Below are 20,726 nucleotides of genomic sequence, written 5' to 3'. Positions count from 1 at the left end.
TCTTGCCATATATTAAACCTTGTACAACAGTCAGCACAGTTGGGATGGGGCTGTTGTGATGAGGAGTAATGCTCGAACTAGACTTAACTGGAAACTGAAGTGTCTGGAAAATATTTATTCTAAAGTTATACCAGCCCAGGACTGATATTGGAGAACTATGAAGGAAACGGAGCTCTAGCACTTCCACGGGTAATAATGTTGTGCTCATGAACAGCTCTTCCTGAATACAAGGGAATTATGCTAGTAATAATTTCAGATCTACCGAGTTGCTTTTTGAACACCTAGCAGCCAAACTTTTAGGCTGAGCAGCTTAGCTGGTCTTGTAAGATAACACGCCAAGCTACGGAAATGGCTCACCCTTCGTGGTGTGGCCCTGGACGTGGATTTACTGATTGATGGATTCACTGATTGATGGATTTACTGACAGGGATTCTATGGCGCTCTGGCTCTATCAGTGCTAGGAGCCAGATGCATTTGCCAGGCTCCTGGGCTGTGCAGCAGCTGGGAAATGGGTCCTTCTTCTCGTGAGCAGCCCCGCGCTGCGGTCTTATCACTGGCTCTGTTCAAGGCATTGTCCTATGTCATGACATGTGGGTGACAGTCCTGTGTCACGCAGTGAGACTGCAGCCATGCACCTGCACAAGCCCTGCTCGTGTTGGGGCTGCTCTGCGGGTTCGGAGGGGGTAAATGAGCCTGTGCAAGCTCCACGCTGTCTTGTCTAGACTGCTGAAACTGGGCTGGGTGTCTGAGCTGCGGGGCCATCTGCCCACTACATAAGCAGGAGAATTACAAAATGCTCCCACTAAATTTGAGCTGTGCCCTGAGATGGAGAAACTCAGATGGGGACAGCCATCGCATGGCTCTGTTGTAATTTTTAACAGTGATGTGAGATGCACACACCTTCAGTAGCTGTATATTGGGGGTGTAACCACACAGCTACTCATTAACTTGTTACCTCCCTTCCGCCCACGTTTACTGTCTTAGAATAAGTGACTACAGCCACTCCTAGGTTCTCCTCAACCTTTTAGAAAGAGGCAGCGAGAAGACAAAGTGCGCAGAAAAGACTAAAATGTCAGCCTGGGACTGCATATGTCTGCCCCCCACAAGGAACGCTGGAAGCATTTGAAAGGAGGTAGGATAAGCTGGCATGAAATGGCATTCTCGGAGCCAGTTCAGAGGAGGGAAGACACTGCTTTGGACTCGAACCCAGCGAACAGGTGCTGTGAAGCGCCTGCCTACCTGTCCGCCGCCGCTGTCTGTCTCCTCTCACCACGAGTGTTTTCTGTGTCAGGTTTCTTTCAGTTTTTCTCCTGTCAACTGGCCAACATATCGGCTGGAGAGCCAGCTGGAGTCCGCTCTCTCCCATGTTTCATCAACAAAATTGCCAGCTTGTTCTGATTCAGTATTTTTATTGTTGTTGATGAGGCTAAATGAATCAGAAAGAACACAGCTATGTATACAAAATACAAATTTGGAAATCTCATCCTGATGCAAGGAAATGTTGTTAGCTGTTCAAGTGGAGAAATCTGCTGTGGAAGCAGAGCGACAGCAAACACAGACTTCCTGAGAGGTCATTTTCCCTGATCCTCTACATTTTATTGTATTTCTATTTCTATTTCTAACGATACCACATCATTTTCAGATCTGATTAAACCCAGGTTAATTTTCTGTGGGATTGCGACTCTCCCTTCTTTGGATTCTAAATGTAAAACCTCTTAATGAGTCGTATAAATGTATCTCTAGATAAAATTTAGAATCCACGTTAGAAAACTGGAAACAAGCCCCTCCCATTTATTGGCAATATGGAAGTTGCAGTTATTCCCATCCTACTTCTATCATTTTTTTTCCCTTTCATATATTCTTTGTCCGCTTTTCAGGGGAAGAAAAGCTTTTTGTGAGACGATTTTCACTAACTGAATCCAAATTTCCTCAAATGCTTTATTAAACCACCACCTATGGCTGCTGGCACTGTGTGACTGAAAAAGCTGCTGTAGTTTCAGCGTGGCATGTGGGAACCGCAGACTGCCAGGCACGGCTCCTCACACTTCTGGTGTCAGCTCATGTCTCCTCACTAACTGATGCTAACTTCGTTTGAGGGTGCTAAATCTTGTGTTTCGAGATGCATTAGCTCTTTGTCAAAGGGCACCTCGTTACTTCTGGCACGCTTGAGAAATGTTTGGGAGTGATCGCTCTTGGCGCTTTAATTCAGAGACTTTATGGGGAATATTTTAATGTGGTTATGAGAGATGGGGAACTGTGGTGGAGGAGCCTGCATGGTGACACCAAGGGATGTGTGGCCCCGCTGCCCCAGGGCTATAGCGAGCTAAGAGAGTTGGGGTTCTTCAGCCTGGAGAAGGCTCCAGGGAGACCTTAGAGCAGGTTCCAGTGCCGAAAGAGGCTCCAGGGAAGCTGGGAAGGGACTTTTTACAAGGGCATGGAGTGATGGGATGAGGGGGAACAGCTTTAAATTGGAAGGGGGAAGATTTAGATTGGACATGAGGAAGAAATTCTTCACGATGGGTGCGGTGGACCTGGCTCAGGTTGCCCTGGGAAGCTGTGCATTCCCCATCCCTGGAGGTGTCCAAGGCTGGGTTGGATGGGGCTTTGAGCAGCCTGGTCCAGTGGGAGATGTCCCTGTCCATGGAAGTGGGGTTGGAAATGGATGGACTTTGAGGCCTCTTCCATCCCAATGAGATGGAACTGGATGGGCTTTGAGGCCCCTTCCAGCCCAACGAGGTGGAACTGGATGGGCTTTGAGGTCTCTCCGTCCCAACAAGATGGAAGTAGATAGGCTTTGAGGTCCCTTCCATTCCAACAAGATGGAACTGGGTGGGTTTTGAGGTCCCTCTCATCCCTATGAGGTGGAACTGGATGGGCTTGGAGGTCCCTTCCATCCCAAGGAGGTGGAACTGGATGGGCTTGGAGGTCCTCTCCATCCCAACGAGATGGAACTGGATGGGCTTTGAAGTCCCTTCCATCCCAAGGAAGTGGAACTGTATGGGCTTTGAGGCCCCTTCCATCCCAACGAGGTGGAACTGGATGGGCTTTGAGGTCCCTTCCATGCCAACAAGGTGGAACTAGATGGGCTTTGAGGTCCCTTCCATTCCAACAAGATGGAATTGGGTGGGTTTTGAGGTCCCTCTCATCCCTGTGAGGTGGAACTGGATGGGCTTGGAGGTCCTCTCCATCCCAAGGAAGTGGAACTGGATGGGCTTGGAGGCCCCTTCCATCCCAACAAGATGGAACTGGATGGGCTTTGAGGTCCCTTCCATCGCAACGAGATAGAACTGGATGGGCTTTGAGGCCCCTTCCATCCCAAGGAGGTGGAACTGGCTGGGTTTTCAGGTCCCTCCCATCCCATCCCTCCCTCACCCGCAGTTTCTATTCCCCATAGCGGACAGCGCCCCTCCCGCCCCTCTCGAGCACGTGACCCCGCGCGCGGGGAGGGGGGGGCTGGGGGGGGGCCGCGCGCTGCACCTGTCACTCATCGCGTCACTTCCGGCCGCCGCCGCCGACCCCCCCGCCCCTCCGTCCCCGCTCGCCAGGCGCGCTCGGAGCGGCTGCGGGCAAGGACGGCGCCCGGCACGGCAGCGCGGAGCACGGCGGGGGCGGCGGCGGCCCGGAGGGGAGACAGGAGCGGCCAGGAGTGGCCCCGCGGAGGAAGAGGCGGTGGAACCTGCTGCTGGTGCTGAGGGCGAGTCACCCGGCAACGGTGAGAGGGGAGGGCCGGGCCCCGCGCAACACCCCCCCCCCCCCCCCCCCCCCCAACCCTGAGGCGGCCGCGGGGCCCCGTCAGCCTGCGGGGAGAGGCGCGGGGAACTTCCTCGCGTGGCCCCGGGCGGGTGGCAGGGCCGGGGAGGGGAGGGAGCGGCTGGAGGCGCTCGTGGGGAGCTGTCAGCGCTGCGTTCCGAGCTCCCTGGCAGCCCCCGGGGGGGAAATTCGGCTCCCCAGCGCTTTGCTGGCTGCCCGGCGGGTGCCCTCCTCCCACAGGGCATCGGCTCGGCCTCCGAAAGGCCGCGCCTGGAGAGCTGCGACCAGTTTCAAGTCCGCGCTGTGATGCGAGGAGAGGGTCCAGAGGAGGCGCTGGCTGGAGTGCTGTGTCCAGGTGATGATCTGAAAGGTCTTTTCCAACCCAGCAATTCTACGATTCAGTTCTGGAATCCCCAACGTAAGAAGGATATGGAAGCGTTGGAACAGCTCCAGAGGAGGCTGTGAAGATGATGCGAGGGGCTGAAGCACCTCTACTATGAGGACAGGTTGAGAGAATTGGGGTTGTTCAGCCTGGAGAAGAATCATAGCATCACGAGGTTGGAAAAGACTCACCAGATCATCGAGTCCAGCCATTCCTATCAATCACATGGGAAGGCTGCAGGGAGACCTTAAAGCAGCCTTCCTGTACCTGAAGGAACTCTAGGAAAGCAGGGGAGGGAATTTTTAGAAGGTTGTGTAGTGATGAGATGGAATGGCTTTAAATTAGGAGGGTGAAGGTTTAGATTGGACGTGAGGAAGAAGTTCTTCATGATGAGGATGGTGAGGCACTGACACAGGTTGCCTAGGGAAGCAGTGACTGCCAAATCCGTGGGGGTGTTCAGGGGCAGGTTGGATGGGGCTTTGAGCTACCTCGTCCAGTGTGAGGTGTCCTCGCCCATGGCAAGAGTTTGGAACTGGATGGGCTTTAAGGTCCCTTCCAACCTAAACATTTCTGTGATTCTAAGATTATCAGAGGACTAGGGAGCCTACCATGTGAAGTAAGGCTGAGAGAAATGGGTTTGTTAAGCCTTGTGAGGTGAAGAACATATTCTTGTATGCCAGTATGTAAAGAGTATCTACCAAGAGGATGGAGACCACCTTTTTACAAGGAGTCCCATGGAAAAGGCAAGGGGTGTAAGTTTCTCCTGGGGAGGTTTTGTTTGGATTCCAGAAGAAAATTTTTCACCATAAGAACAGTTAAACATTCAACACTGTAATAAAGGATGCTTGCTTTCTAAAACTCCCAAAACAAGTCTTAAGAGAGTTTATTTACCAGCATTTTTGGTGTCAGAATAACCTCCCCAAGGAAATGATAGATTCCTCTACACTGGACACTTTTCAAGCAAAGCTGGACGGGGTGCTGGGCCATCTCATTTAAACTACGTATTGCCTAAAAGAGTTGGACCAGATGATCCTTGAAACCCCTTCCAACCTAGCGTTCTGACCCCCGGCAGTGGGGCTTGGTGTGCTGGCAGTTAGCCTGGCAGCTCCCTGCCAGCAGAGTTGGCTCTGAGAGTTAAAGAAGGGCAGTCACTAATCTGTGAATACGAAGGGAACACTGGCTTATAAACTTCGCACTCCAGCCTGAAACCAACTGAATCTTCTGAGGAATCTGTCACTGTGGGCTTCCATTGTTTTTGGAAGCTCTTCAGGGTTTTAAACATTTGAGTGTAATGCTTCTTGCTGCCAAAAAGTTGCTTTAACACAAGATGCTCCAGTGCTGGCAAAAATCCCAAAAACCAACAAGAAAAAAATCACCAGTCATACCTTGCAACTTGAACTTTTAGTACACAACTCTTTTATTCTCTGGTCCTTGGTCTGACTGCTTTGTTAAATTTTTACAAAATCTGTCAGGCTCAAGGGAGAAAAAAAGTAATAAAGTAAATACTACCTAATCACTGCTCCCTTTTTAAAAACCAGAAACTCAATGTATCGGACCCTGCACAGTTGTTTATATTTTAGGCATACATTCCCAACTATCCTCAGGGATGGAATAGTTAGTATGTGACTTTGAATAAACTGTTGAACTCGATTAGCATTTGGGTTTGAAGATTTTCTGTCTTCTATGCAGTTTAATCTGCCAGCATAAAAAAAAATAAAAGGAAAAGCTAGTTTATTGGAAATATAATATATTCGCCTAACTTATTAGCTCATTTGTTTTCTATCTTTTTTCTTTTACTGCTCACTATTAGTAAATTGCTTTACGTGTTCTTTGTTGCATGGATTTGAAGGATTTTAGAATCTCATTTTTTATCTCCTTTGCCTGTGTTTTGTCTGTTGTCTAGCAGCATAGAGGTCCTTTCCTTCTCTTAACAATATTGAAGTAAGAAATCAAGTATCTCAATGTTTTGGAAGCATCAAACTGGAAATATATGGCGTTCTTTTAGAAAAATCCTTCAAGTACAGTATTTCATGGTTGCATTTGAAGAAGGTGACTGGGAGGAACTCATGGTAATTTCTAGTGCTTGCAAATTTTGACATGAACAACCTGTCAAATATCTGAGTTTGGCAAGTGATAGTTTTTATCTGCTGAGTCAGTTTGGGCTCTTATGATATTTGAAGACCCATAACAGCTCATTAAAATACTTGATGTGACATTTATCCTGTGTGGCTCATAGTATGAGCACCATGCAGACAGTGAAGCTTTTCTTTCTAATGTACATAATAGCATATTTGCAAAAGCACGTGAAGCTGGATAAATATTCCATGCATTTGGAACAGACATTGTTGAGTTTTGTAAAACCCCCTGTTTTCTGTGTGTGAAGGCTGTTTGTGGTGAGTTTTACCTTTTCAAGTACTCGCCAACCTTTTGATCTGTGGTCAAATGTTCATAGATCAGCAGTGATGCCCTTTTCTGGGACTTGTTAGAAAGTAAGTTAAACCTGCCAAGCATGAGGTGATTTTTTACTTAGGATTTTGTTGTTGGTTTTGGTTCTTCCCTCCCCCTTCCGAAAAGAAGCTGCAGCTCTAAGGAAGAGGAAGTGATTTCAGTAAGAGAATGCCTGCCAGTTGACTTTAAATTCTCTGTGTAACACTAGGTTATTTTTTCGGCCATGTTAGCATACAAAACAAAAATCTTGTAGCTGTTGGAATGAGAGTGAATTGACATCTTGCAGGGCAGTTCAGTATTTGGAGCAGAAAGACGATGAGTCTTTAACTCATCAGTTATATATTTATTAATGATTTCAGATATGAGGACTGTTACTTAGGAACCAAAAAATAATACTGTATCCAAAACATCTGAGGAGGAGGTACAGAACGGAAGGAATATTAAATCCTCTGTGAAGGGCTCTGAAAGAGGGAGATTTATTACTTGTCATGCAGTTTTTTAAAGTGATGGATATATCAGTTATTCAGGAGGAGGGGTTTATGTCTTATGTCAAAATGGTATTCTGTAAAGAATAGAAGACTTTTGCATTGCTCCCTGGAAAGTTATGAATATGGAGCAATTAATTTTTGAGTCTCTTGCTGACTGTCATATTCTGTAAGTTATAAATTTTACCTGCAAACACTTTGAGAGTAATGACTAGCTGTCTCAAGATGTTAGTAAATTCGGATTTGGCCTTATAGTTTTTTACTGGCTCTATTGCCAGCTGTTGGGATTTGTGACATTTCAGTAAATTCAGAAGAATTCTGTGTATTATTAGAGCGTAAAAGATAACGTATTTGTTACTGCATCTTCTACTGGGCTTTTTTTTTTTTTTTTTTGCCTAGAGCTGTTTTGTTTTGAAGTTATAAAACACATTGTTTAGGAGACGATTGTGGTGCTGAAAACCTGTGTTTCAAGGTATGGGTGGAGTCATTCAGTAATAGGAACGGGAAATGTTTTGCAGCTGGGTATAGGACCATATTCTGAGACTAGTGAAATGAATGGTTCTGTAATGAATAAGCCTGCTCTTATAGTCTTTCACTTGTGAATGTGTGAAATTTTATCCTTTAGATTGGTCTTAAATGAAGAAAAATATGGCAAACTCAAGCTTAAAATAAAGATACTGCATTATATTTGTGTTCAGACAAGCTCGTAACAAAGACTGTGGTTGTAGAGGCTTTTTTATATTGAAAGGTTTAAATGTTTTGTTCTCACTCTCTGGACACTTGTAAGGAGGTTTGGGTGGGGCACTGCTGGCACTGCTGTGATGGGAGCCTTGAAGTGATTGTCCAGGTTCCAGTCTCCATAGCTGCTCTCTTTATAAATGTCTGCTTAGTTTTCCCTGCAGTGTGTTCAGGATTAAAATTTGTGCTCAGCTGTGCAGGATAATACTACTTGGGCAAAATTGAAAAGATGAGAGCTGGAATCTTATGAAAAAGTGGTTCTTTCTTCTTTTATACTCATTTTAAGCCTGTATATGTGAAAGTGTTTTCCCCCCTTTTTGCTGAACTTCACATTTCATTAAATCTTCTGTCGTCTTGTCACTCTTTTGGTGTAATTGCATTACCTCATTTTGGTCTGTGGTGTCATTTCTAACCTGTCGATTTCTGGTAGTGTCTGCAAATTTGGTCACGATCAAGTTGAGACAAGAATTGGTTGTGGAGGAGACCTTATCAGCAGTCCTCTCTTTTTACTTTGTGTCCCTTGTCCCTCCCCTTTCCCTTGTAATTCAAAGAGTCATTGCTGCCAAATTGAACCCTGTATTGAAATGTCTTTTTCCTTCAGTGTGGATGCTAAGACTGTCCTTTATTTTGGTGGCACATGGCATCCTTATGAGTGAGGCAGTGTTTCCATAGCAAATAAGCTGTTTGTTATATTGTGATGTGTTGAGTTCCAGTCTGTATTTCTGCTTACCTGTTTGGGGGTGGGGGGGGTGGGGGGGGAAATAAGCTGATGATAAATACATGTAATAGGATAACTTATGTATAATAAATTAAGTGCATTATATATTTATAGTTTGCTTTTTTTGGTGTCTCCAAGGTAGCTTGACTTCTGTTCCAAAGTCTGTCTTAACGGCAGTGATAATTGTTAAACTGCTTTGGTTTTATAACACAGACCTCTCAAGTTACATAGTTTTACTGATAATTTCTTCCTGTCTGTTACCTTACTGTACTCTTATGGTGCCCTTGCACTTAAGTTCTGTGTTACTTGATGTAGTGGCAATTATACGTGTATGGTTGGTGCAGTACAGCTTTACTTTGGGGGAGGCAAGGAGGATGAATAGAATTAGCTGTTACACAAGATACAAAAGCCTTTTTATTTATTAACTACTGTTGTTAGGAATGTGATGGGATCTGTGCGAGCAGGAAGTTTCTTTATAATTCTGCACATGTGCATTGGCAACAGCAGCTGAGAGCAAATCTGGCAGCGTTCACTGGTGGGTGTGAAGCAGCGAGCAAGCATTGACTGTTTTCTGGTATTGCTGATGGTTTTGTTTAATTCTTCTTGCTACAGTATAGTTGTAGAAGGGTTACGAGTTGCTGTGATGCTGTTAAAAAGCTTTTGGATTCATGAGTTACTGTAATGCTGTTAAAGCCTTTGGATTTTATCTAGTAAGTGAGTATAAAATGTTATCTTTGCATATCAAACCACTTGAAAATCTGCTAATGCTTCAGTGATCTCTCAGCTTGCTCATTTAAAATGTTTTTTGAGTGTTGCCTAAATCAGTCTCTGTAGTAGAGGTTTTATTGATGTTATTGCAATACAGTTGCTAAAAGCTTAATGTGATTCTTCAAAGGTGATGTTTTGCAGGTGTTTGGTTTTCTTCCTGAATCTTGCATTTAGTCTAACTAAAGTTTGTCCACTTTTCTGCTTCTTGAGAAGAGACACATAGGATGTGCTTCTCGTGGAGATCTGTATTTGATGATGGGCTTTCTCCACAGAAAGTGTAATCAGGTTCTACCAGCTGAAATTGTAGACTGAACTTTAATGATTGGGAAATAAATATCAATCAGTACTATGGTTTCTTAGTTTGTAAATTTTAAAAACAAAATCCAGAATTCTGTCAATTTTAGTAATATCTTTTTCAGAGGAGCTTCCATCAGTTATTTTGTTGCTTTCTTCCATGGTAAGCACATAAAAGTTTAATTTGTATAGTTCTAATTTGTAGATTGGAAGGCTTGCTACTGCATTTCCAGGAAACAAATATTGCATTATAATTACCTTCTACTAAATCTGATGCAGTGTTTTTTGTGCTTTTAGTTGCTTTTTCAGTGTAACCAGGATTTTGTCAGTTGAATATTTGCTGAGGCTCTCAGAGGTGCTGGTGGCAGATGATGGCGAGTTCCAGCTAATGTAGCTGAGGTGTGTGGGAGAGTGCACATGCAAAAGCACATACGTGCAAGCAGTGAGCTTATTAATTAAAGAGCTGGTGTTGCATGCTGTTCTGACTCCTTCTGTGGTCGTGTGCAAAACTGCAACAAGCTTGTTTCCCTTTGATTCCTGTTTAACCAGAAGGCAAACAGGGCAGTGAAGAATTGAGAACAGTGCTGAGGAAGAAGGGAAGCAGGAAAGTCTCTTTGACTTGAAAAGACATTTATTCTGACATGGTTTCCTTCAGTGCTGCAAGTTCAGTTCTGTTGTTATGCTTATTTTAAAACATTATGCCTTTATTGGGGATTGGGAATGTATTCTTATAAGACCAGCTTGTTAAATTTAAAACAATAACTGAGCCTAACTGTCTGATTTGCCAATCTGGACTTTTGACTAAAATGCCTTGACAGTCAAAAAGGACAGATCTTGCTCTCAGAATCTATTTTAAGTTAATCTTATTGATTTTAAAACTTTTCTTGAATATTTTTTGTTTTTCTACTTAAATATATTAATGAGTACTTAAATGTAGCTTTAAAATTGGTTATTCTTTTTACATGGAGGATATTCAATGTCTTTTCACATTCAAGCAGTTGCACTGCTCTGCCTGCTTTTAGCTGTGCTCTTGAGACACACGTTGCTTTCCTTTTCTGTGTCCTCAGTTTGTGGTAGTGTTCTGTTTGCTTGGGAAAGGTTTTTTTCAGCTTTTCCTTTTTTTTTTTTTTTAATTTTCCTTCAAGCTGTGTCCTCCTCCACAGCCTGGCCATCTCTTCAGTTTTGACTGGATTAATTCAAATGAGCAAAATGCTCTATTTTTACTTATTAGTTGAACAAAAGCTGAAAATCAGATGAGCAAAGGCTCTTCTGCCAATGGCATTTCTTTCATTGGGAATGCTAACAGTACATTGGGAATGCTAACAGTAATTTGAGTATACAAATGGCATAAAAATTGTCAGTTAATGTCAGTTGTTAATGACCTTGACATTACATTAAAAAAATAGACAATCAGTTTCCTTTTATCTCCTTAAAACTGAAGAGCAAAGAGCAGAGAGCTGGTTGCTGGTTTTAAAAATACATAAATTATTTAATGTGGAATGTGGCCATTTCCAAACAGGGCTGTATGTTCTGTTGCGAGCTGGCACACAGGAGCTCCCCAGGCCAGCCTCCTTGCTCATGCTCACACCTGGCGGCTGCATCCACGTGATGTCATTACATGAGGAAAGTTTCTGGGATTCCAAGTTGGAATCTGTGTCATAAGTTTAGGCCTTCTTTTTGAAATTCTTAATCTGTTATAACTTTGAACATTTCAGTCTTAGCAGAAAAAAATAATTCTTTATTTGGATTTAGAAGTGTGTTTGCTATGTCCATCCAGAGGGGCGTCACTGATAAGTTTTAAGTTCATCATATAAGTAATGTAATACATTCTTTTTATTTATCAAATACAGAGTAAGAAATGTAACACTTTGAGACACAGTAAAGCTTTTGTGGAATTTTATTTGTTAACAAACCTCTAGTATTGCAGAAAACAAGCACTGATCCTCTTCCTACCCGAGGATGCGTTGGTGTTCTGTGAGGATCCTGTGTGCATGGATGTGGGTGGCTCCCAGGTTCCCAGCACTGTGGATTGAAAAAGCCAAAGCCTAAACTTGAGGTGTATTTCCTGAGGATAGGGATGAGTGATTTTGTTGCCCTTTGACCCTTTTTTTCCTATCTAAAAATCTTACGTTTAGTTTATACTTTTCATATGTTACAAGAAAATCACTGATGATGCCTGCTAATGCCACAAAATAATATATTAAAACGAGAGCAGAAAGGCAGTCACTGTTGGCTTTGTTTTTTAGCTTCACAGACCATATGAATGTCTTGCTAGATAAAACAAGTGGATAAAAGAATTGCTTACATAGTTGAGATTTGTGGCAGAATTAATGTTTTCATTCCTATGGCTGGTTTTGGTTTGCAGCCTTTTTTCTTTATTTTATTTTTACTACTTCTTGTTTCATTCCTTTGTTTTAAGGAGAAGTGATGAAGCCCTGAGGACTTAATTTAAAATGACACCCATATATTTGTAGTTGAGCCAATAATATAAAAGCTGAACTAAATTTAAGTCTCAGTTTTTATATGTATTCTTCAGATATTAGCAGTTAGCCATGTATTCTGTGTTTTCTTTAGTGGCATTTCATAGGTGGGTGTGAATACTTCTTTAGTTGCCAAGGTAAGTGAATGCTATTATGATGGCAAAATGAAACTCGTTGTGCTGTTTTCCCAGTGGAGTCTGAAGAACATGCCTTATTTAAAAAAAAGCAAACCAAAAAACTTCCCCAAAAAATAATTTAAAAAAGAACAGATGAGTGCACTGAAGCACACAATACAGAATGAAACTGTGTTTTACTCTCATTTAAAGTGCTTGGGCTCAAGATGTTGCGTAGGACATAGCATGTGTTTTATTCAGCCTCTGGTAAAATTGTGGTATAATATGTGGTCACAAAGTAAATTTTTACTTTTCTGTAGTTTAAGTTTTGTAGAGCACTACTGTAGCTTAGGGAATCCTTTTAGTAACAAAGGGGAGAGGTAGATTGAGGAAGGTGCAACCAGAATATTTATAATAAAGCATTAGGTAATTGGGTTTTGGTTTGGTTTGTGGTTTGGTTTTGGTTGATTTTTGTTTGTTTGTTTGTTTTTCAATTATTGTGTTTCTCTTGACGGGACTTGCGAAAAATGTGGGTTGTGAAACTGGGAGGGGGAAGGACATGTAGGTGTAGTTGACTGAATGGATCAGTTCTTGTTTTCTGAGCTGTTTAATCATGGAAAAAAGATATGACACAGCCCCCCTTCCTCCATCTCCCCAATATTGCTTAGTATTTGTAAAAGACTAGAAGTATTTCTGGAGGCTGTATATCTTGTCTTATTCTGTACATATGTCTCCGTTGAAGTGCACATCCTGAGTTGAGAGGAACGGTGGGAAAGCTGTTGATAAATATAAAAAGTGGAGATGTAATATTTAATTATTAAAAATTTCTGCGTCCTTCAGTTTTGCAGTGTTGGAAATAACAGGAAATAAAACTCACTGCAAGTCAGATAACTTTTTAGAAGCTTCCGTCTCTTTCTAGATCTGGTAGTTATTGGATGCATGGTATCACAGCCTGTGAAAATTATGCCAAAGCCTGCTCTAAAACGCAAAAAGACATAAATACCCTGAAAAGAAGTGATGTGTATAATGATATATTGAGGTGTGTGTATAAAAGGATGTGTGCATTTGAGAGCGTGGAACTTGGTCTTTCACTATTTCTTCTAGGTGATAGTAGAGCCATATGAACCTTTTCTGAAAGTATAAGCTTGGGTTATAAATCTGATTTTGCTCTAACAATGAGACAATCGGGCTGTTCCAACTCATTGCTACATTGCCCAGATAATTAAAATAATGTCTGGCTTTTCTCTTTTCTTCATATCTCCTGAATGAAATTAAAATGCTGTTGGCTTATTTGTCTGCAGCACCTGGTAAAAATGGCTGTGCTTTTCTATTGGCTAACTAAGCCCAAAGTTGTCTTTGCTAAGAAAGCCTAGGCCCCAAGATTGTTCACTTGGGGCTGAATCATAAAAAAATGATTGCTCTTTTTATTAGATGATGTTTGTTTTGACGTCTCTTTGGTTGTTTGTTTTAGCAAGGCAGCCTAAAGCATTGTGGCAGATCCATCAAAGGTTTTTTTTTTCCCTGGCTGCTGTTAACCCCACTGCTGGCTGGTGTGAGTGTTTCTGGTGTGTTGTGGATAGATTGATTTTACTAGAACATGAGCAAATAGACTGCCTACATCTTCATATTTTAAAAATGGTGTGATATATTGGGATTGATTAAAGTCTGCTTGCATGTAAAGATTATATTGACAATCACTTAATATACAAAAATAGTAAGAAAAATGGCTGGGCAGTGTCTTCATAAATTGCAGGAGAGTCTTGAATTGCGACTGTTTCACTGTTGAATTCTGGCAGCTTTTTCTAGTAACCAGGAATACACAGTGACGGTTTTTAACATGAGTTAAAACAAAAGTAAAGCCTGTTGACCGGAATATAGCCCTTCATTTTCTGTTGTCAGCTTACCTGGAGCCTTGATGTCAGACTAGGACCTACTTGTGTGAGACACATAACAGATTTACAACCTGTGTGTAATGCAAGACAATAGAGACAGATGACAAAGAACGGAAGAAAATATCAGTTGGTACTGCTTACGTTGGTAGGCAAGATTTAAACATTTGTAAGCTGATATATCTTTTTCCTCTAGGACTCAATGCAAGAAAATATAGAGGTGGTCTTGTACAGAGGTTGAAAGTGAAGATGACGCTGATTTGTTTTGATGTGAAATAGAAGCAAGAGTCAATGTAGGGGAACAAAGTAAAGATATTGTAAACAGAGTAAAGATACTGTTTTTCAAGTTCATCACCTGAATTCTCATATCAATCTCAAATTATGAAACAGAAGATTTCAGTACATATATTTTAAAGCCAGGGAAAACCTTTTCATTGTCTGTTTTTGGTTGTGTATGTGTATGTCACAAGCCAGTTTTTTCCATTTACATTTGCTTGAGTTTACTTGGAACAGGTAATGGGCGAGATCAAGGGACTGAGATGGGCTTTGGCTGTATCAGGACATTAAATCAGCTTCACTGTGTCACAAAGCTGCATTTTAAATTTTTAGTACCACAGAAAACCAAAGAGGGTGTTGCTGTGGTCTTTAGCTCTTTTGAGAACTGAGAACATGAAAATTGTTGAGGTAATCAGCATTCTAAAAGGTGGAAAAACGTGGGTGGTTCTAGGGAATCTGATTTGCTAGAAGTTACTTCCTGGAGCCGGATCTGATGATCACTTGGACTTTGAACTGGCAGTTAGGGCACAGAATCAGCTTTCTAGAAAAGGTGATCTGTACCACTGAAAACCAGTTTACTCTTGATGTTGTTCCTTAATCAGTGCTTTGCTTTCATTCATGCCGTGTGAAGATAGTGTGTTAAACCTTTGCCTAAGATCCTTCTAAAAATGTTATAGCCATTAAATATTTTAGTATGGTGAGTTCTAGAAAACACTTCTGTCTATCCTACCTAGCCCTTTGTGATTCTTTGGGAGAAGATTGAATAAGTCTGAAAATGATTTCATAATTGTTACTAAGATGTCCAAGATGTCCGGTGCTAACTTCTGCTTTAAGCTTGATTGTCTCCAGAGTGAGAAAGGGGATTTGCTTTTTACATGCTCTCCCGTGAGCCAGGCTAACATGGTCTTTTATGCTTTCTTGTTCAGAGCAAGCAGCTGATGATTTGACAAGGAGAATTCCTCAAATGTGATGTTCAGACTTGTGATTGAGTTAAAAACTGTTGAAAACTTTATGGTCTAATAATATTTTCCTTATTTTCAGATTAACTGCTGAAGTACTGATAGAGTTCTGCTATTCTTCAATGAGGAACTACAGGCTGATCTTTTGCCATAATCTTAAACAACCATAAATGACAAAAGAATGCTTAGTCAGTGAGGGCAGCTGGCGCAGAAAACGTTTTTCAAACTCGGCTGTTTAAGTACTCTGAGGTAGGTTTCTCAAACTTCTTTGCACAGGCTGTTAAAACAAAGGAATTTCAGGTTCCATTGTGTCTGTGATCTATTAGAATTTATTAATCCATTATCAAACAGAATCAAGTTTGATTGCAGTGCTTTGACTAGCAGCATGTACTTTGTGTTCTGTGTGCATTTGAGCAAGCATGGGGAGGTTTATTTGTTTTGAAAAGACACTTTCTTCTTTGCTAGAAGAAATATTTTGGGTTTGACAGGATAACAATTTAACTGAGTGACTTACATTGCCTTTGGTTATACCATTGTTATCTATCTAGATCCTGTATCAAGTTAAGACTTGCAAGTAAAGCTTGAGTTCCTGCATGATAGGAAGAATGATATCACAGAGCGTCTAGAAACTAGTTTTGGGGGTTTTGTTTTCAGTAAAACCTTTAATTTGGTGTAGGTGTTGAAAGCTTTATTGAGTAGATGGGAAAATGCCAAGTATATTAGAAATTGATTGCAATGCAGTTGTGTATCACAAAATACTGAATTGTTTCTTGTACCTAAAACTTGGGGTTTAGGTTTGATATGATCCCCAGTCTTACTTGTTCTGGAGAGGCTTTTGTATTGTGTTTTCAAAGCCTGACTGATAAATACTGTCAGAAAATGTATTGAAGAATCTAGCTCTCCCAGAGTACCTTACAACTTAAGTAATGGTGTTGTAACTAGAATTCTTTGAATTTCCTTTGCTTATTGGTGATCTTATTGGTCCTCTACTGAGGACTGAACAGAACACCTTACTTTTAGTCATTTATCTAGTTAGCTGTATTTGAAGTTATTACAGAACTGTTTGTTAAACAGTGAAGTGATTGAGAGAGATTGGTGAGTATTTGTGTTAGGCAATTAAAGCACATTGTGTTATAGGTCGATACATTCACAAGTGTATGCTGAAGGATGATTTTTGGTTTCAATTCTTCTTATTTGACAGAAAAGACAGCTTTGATTTTTGGCTGCAAAAAGATATGAGGAAGAGCTCCTCCCCTTCCTTGAGTAACTGCAACTCTGTTCTTGCTAACAAAATATTTGGAATTCCACTTGATGAGCTGCAGCAAGAAGGGCAACCAGACAATGAGGTTCCATTCATAGTCCGCCATGTCGTGGACTATATTGAGGAACATGGTATGTATTATCTTATTGTGCCTCAGTACAGAATACACTGTGGTTTTTGAAGAGTGCTTGTTTTCTTAAATTACTTCTATTTAATTGAATGTGATTTGGGTTGGGTTTTTTCGGTGATACTTCTTTTCTTTACTCTTTTTGTTATGTTTGATTATCGCTGTTTCCTAGCTAACACTAATGCAGTCAGCTCAGTAGGGTGCTTCATAGGAAATTGCGTGGTTTAGGTACTGCTAACATTTACCTTATTACTGTGTTGTTAGCTAGCCATAAGAGTGTGTGGGCTGGAAAAAGAACTGCTGGAAGTCTTGCAAAACTTGTCCAGAAAGTCTTTCATTCTATATGTGGATTGTGCATATCTGATTATCAGTATTTTCTGATATATTTGTCCATACTAGGTCTAAAAGTTTATTTTTGCAACTTCTAAATTTCTAACTCAGGGGGTCTGGAACAAGAAGGACTTTTTCAAGTCAATGGGAATGCTGAGACAGTGGAGTGGCTTCGGCAGCGATATGATAATGGAGAAGATGTGGACCTGGTTAAAGAAGCAGATGTACCCTCAGCTATTAGCCTTCTTAGATTTTTTCTTCAAGAACTTCCAGAGCCAGTTATTCCAGGCAGTTTGCACATACATTTGATGCAACTTTCTCAAGGTAGTAATTATTTTTGATTCAGTGTTATTAATTCCCTTTTGTTAAAAACGCAGAGAAACTTCACTTAAACTTGCGGCTAATTTTCCTTACTGTGTTTTTTCAAGTGTAAAATAAAGTGAGTTCAGTAAGATTTAGTTATCTGTACCAAGGAAATCAAAACACATAAACCTTTAAATGTCGTTTCCTGGTACTAAAATTAGTTTTTATTTCCTCTGCTCGGTTTTTACCTTTTGATATTTTGACTTTCTGACAGACATGCCTAGACTAGTTGCCAAAATCACAGTATCAGCTGCATTTTAGGCAGTAGAATTGCTTATAGAAATGTGGAAGGTGGTAGTAATTTTGGATTCATACACTACTACTGGTATTTCCCTCTTTAGCAGGCCTTCTGGGTCCTTAAGCTAAGCTTTAGTTCTCCAAACAGCTTAGGCTACACCTTGTTGTGTAACTATATAGTAGTCTGTGGTCTGACCAAGTTACTTGTGGAGTCAATCTAATTGTTGTCAGAGTCAAAAAGTTGATCAGCATTGCCTGTGAAAAAGCAGATGTTTAACTTCTGTGATTAAAATATTTTTGTTACCTTTTTCAGATTATAATAACGAAGATGAATTTGGAAGGAAGTTGAGGTTCCTCTTGCAGCAGCTTCCACCTGTTAATTACAGTTTGTTAAAGTTTCTGTGTAAATTTTTAGCTAATGTAGCATCGCATCATGAAGAAATTTGGTCGGCAAGTTCTTTAGCTGCAGTCTTTGGTCCAGATGTTTTTCAGTAAGTCAGTTATAAAAGTTCATACAGTGTTTGTGAGTTTGACAGGGTGCATCTAAAGTCTTTCCTAGTCCATGAGTAGCAGCAAGTACACAATCTATTTCGGGGAATAGCTTTCTTTCTCTTCCCTGCACCCCCTCATCCCTACAGCTTGTCTATGTGCTGTAGGGTTAGAGACCACTGATTGTTAATTGTTATATATTGCTATATAACTTATACCAAGTTTCAAATTGTTCAGATGTAGTGTATAAGATGACTGCAGCAAGAAAGCAGTTCTGAGAGAAAGCTGTTAAAGTACAAATGTACACTGAGGATTTCTCTTTACAGGAAAAACACTTGAATTATAAGTATTCCTCATGGAGAGTTAATTGACTGAATAGTTATTACTTCATCACTTTTAAATATAGACTAGTATAAACATTTATGATACAATAGTGTGAAGGTACGCTTAAAGGTCTGTGTGTTCAGAATAGGTTAGGAATAATGATGTGGAGTGTAGCCCTTAATCATAGAAGCTGTGCTAAGGAGTTCTGTGAGGAAACAGGTGGATTTAAATTTTCAACTAAAACAATATTGATCTTTAGCATTTACACAGATGTGGAGGATCTGAAAGAACAAGAAATAGTTAGCAGAATAATGGCGGGACTTCTGGAGAACTATTATGAATTCTTTGAAAATGAAGAGGAAGATTTTTCATCTACTAATGATTTAAGCTCAATAACCGAGCAGGTAAGAGTAATTTATATGGCAATTTGTTATCACTTAAGTAACTGTTCTACGCAGTTATGTTTATGAAAGATATGTTGACATATAATTTTCTTCAGTATGCCTGTTGGTAGTTTCTTGACAGTACCTAGTGTTTCCTTAAATGCATTTCTAGAACATAGGTATGCTTATGAAACTCTAGCTTTGTCGTAAGTATAGCTGTGCTCTATAGAAAAGTACATAAGAACTAAACCAACAGTGATGTGCTGCCCAACACAAACACTGTTACACTAAGTAAACAGTATGGCTTTTTAATTACCTTTTTAGGAAAGAACTGTTTTTTAAGCAGATGCAGAACCATGCTGTTGTTGGCCTTGGTCAATATTTCTAGGTGTGTCTGGCAGAAACATGCAGGGTCTTGTACTCCATTTGATGATGTTATCAGTGGGGGTTCCCTATGCCAGAATTTTTGAGTGGTGTTTCTAAGACTTCAATATATCATCTTGACATTAATGGAGAAAAGGGTTGAAATGAGAGAAACAAAGTCAAGTGGAATAGAATTACTCTTGGTTCATGCATTCAGATGTCAGGGTTGCCAGATTCCCTTGTCCGTGTGACTGATGGCATCCATTATCACTTCTAAGCCTTTCCTCACAAGAAATGCAGAGTTGTGAAGTAAAAGACTATGTCATGCTGGCATAAATAAAGATGGAGAGTTATTAAGGAAATGAAAATGCGTTATTATGACTGTTGGCAAATATTTGTAATTCTAACAAGTCATGGTATACAAGTGATAACGCACAGAAGAGGTACTTTTTGTGTCATCAAAGTCAGGTTCGTGGATTATTAATAAAATCTTGGCTCAAAAGCTTCCTCAGGAATAGGAAAAGCTATAAGCTGAATTTTCTCACATTCATTTGGCTTATCAAAGTATTTATTTCTTTAAAGAGGAAGAAAGGGTAAATAGCCTGCAGTCACTAAGAAAAATAACAAGAAATGTTGAATTTTTGAAGCTTGACTGTCCCATGAAACTCTCCTCTAACAACACAGGTGAGGCAAGCACTAGGGCAGCTGGTGGCTTCCTCTTCACTGCAGTAGCACCTCGCCCCTTGCTCTGGTCTGCCAAGTATGGACAGCAAGTTCTGGATTGAGCAGCTTCAGCTCTGCCAGCTCTTCTAGCAAAGGGCTGCAGCTTTGCAGTGTTTGCTGTCTCTTTAGCTCTTTGTAGGAATATGTCTAGCACTGAGAGCTGACACAGCCCTGCTGCATACGGGAAGCTGTTAAATAAAGCTGGATTCTAACTTTTGCAGCCTGAGGCTGAGCACGGTCATCTCAGGTTGGGATGGCTGCTCCTTACAGTATCTAGTTAGTTTATCTTTTCTCATGCTTTACAATTACTGATATATCTGTGGGACATGGTATTTTTTAGCAAAAGGCTTTCCAAAGCGTAACAGCTGGTGCAGTGTGTTCTGGGCTTTTTTTCCCCGTAATCTCGAGGCCTGGTGGGCTGTCCCTTTAATTTCCTGGTGTCTCCACCAGATGTCCACAGTGCCCTTCTGTTGGGTCCCCTTGTCCCCACTGCTTGTAGCCCACTGGCAGCTGGCTGTGTGCGAGGGTCTTGCCTTGGCTCCCTGACATATCTTCTTGAATTACAGAGGAACGTCAGGGATAAATAAATCTCTTGCCCTGAAGGTAGTGCTGTATAACATCTTACACCTCTTCTAAAAATAAATAAAAAAACTCCTCTCTGTCTTCTGCGTAATTGTAAAACTTTTTCAGTTTCTCTTAATTCAGTGGCTTTATTTTATACTCATGGCAGATACTATGAAATGTATTTTCTTAAGGCTGCTATTACTTTAATTTGGGGTTTGCAAATCTGGGAGATGAGCAATTAATCCCAGGGGCTTTGTGAATC

General features: G+C 41.0%; 2 protein-coding genes across 4 annotated transcripts in view; one reads left to right on the top strand and one right to left on the bottom strand.

Annotated features, from left to right (window-relative positions):
* Positions 1-20,726, bottom strand: part of HNRNPAB (heterogeneous nuclear ribonucleoprotein A/B) — a 302,005-nt gene that overhangs the window by 94,295 nt on the left and 186,984 nt on the right. The window lies entirely within an intron of this gene.
* FAM13B (family with sequence similarity 13 member B) overlaps positions 3,524-20,726 on the top strand; it is a 49,062-nt gene continuing 31,859 nt past the window's right edge. For all 3 annotated transcript variants that reach the window (XM_069869423.1, XM_069869424.1, XM_069869422.1), the window contains exons 1-6: positions 3,524-3,712; positions 15,383-15,549; positions 16,502-16,692; positions 17,130-17,342; positions 17,932-18,109; positions 18,691-18,835. In XM_069869423.1, the coding sequence (XP_069725524.1) occupies positions 16,536-16,692; positions 17,130-17,342; positions 17,932-18,109; positions 18,691-18,835 (693 nt within the window). In that variant the 5' untranslated portion in view covers positions 3,524-3,712; positions 15,383-15,549; positions 16,502-16,535. The remainder of the gene's footprint in view (positions 3,713-15,382; positions 15,550-16,501; positions 16,693-17,129; positions 17,343-17,931; positions 18,110-18,690; positions 18,836-20,726) is intronic.

This window comes from Phaenicophaeus curvirostris, chromosome 15 (genome assembly GCF_032191515.1).
Source record: "Phaenicophaeus curvirostris isolate KB17595 chromosome 15, BPBGC_Pcur_1.0, whole genome shotgun sequence".
In the NCBI taxonomy this organism is placed as follows: domain Eukaryota; kingdom Metazoa; phylum Chordata; class Aves; order Cuculiformes; family Cuculidae; genus Phaenicophaeus; species Phaenicophaeus curvirostris.
Note: the sequence above shows the minus strand (reverse complement) of the source record. Positions and strands in the feature narration are given on the sequence as shown.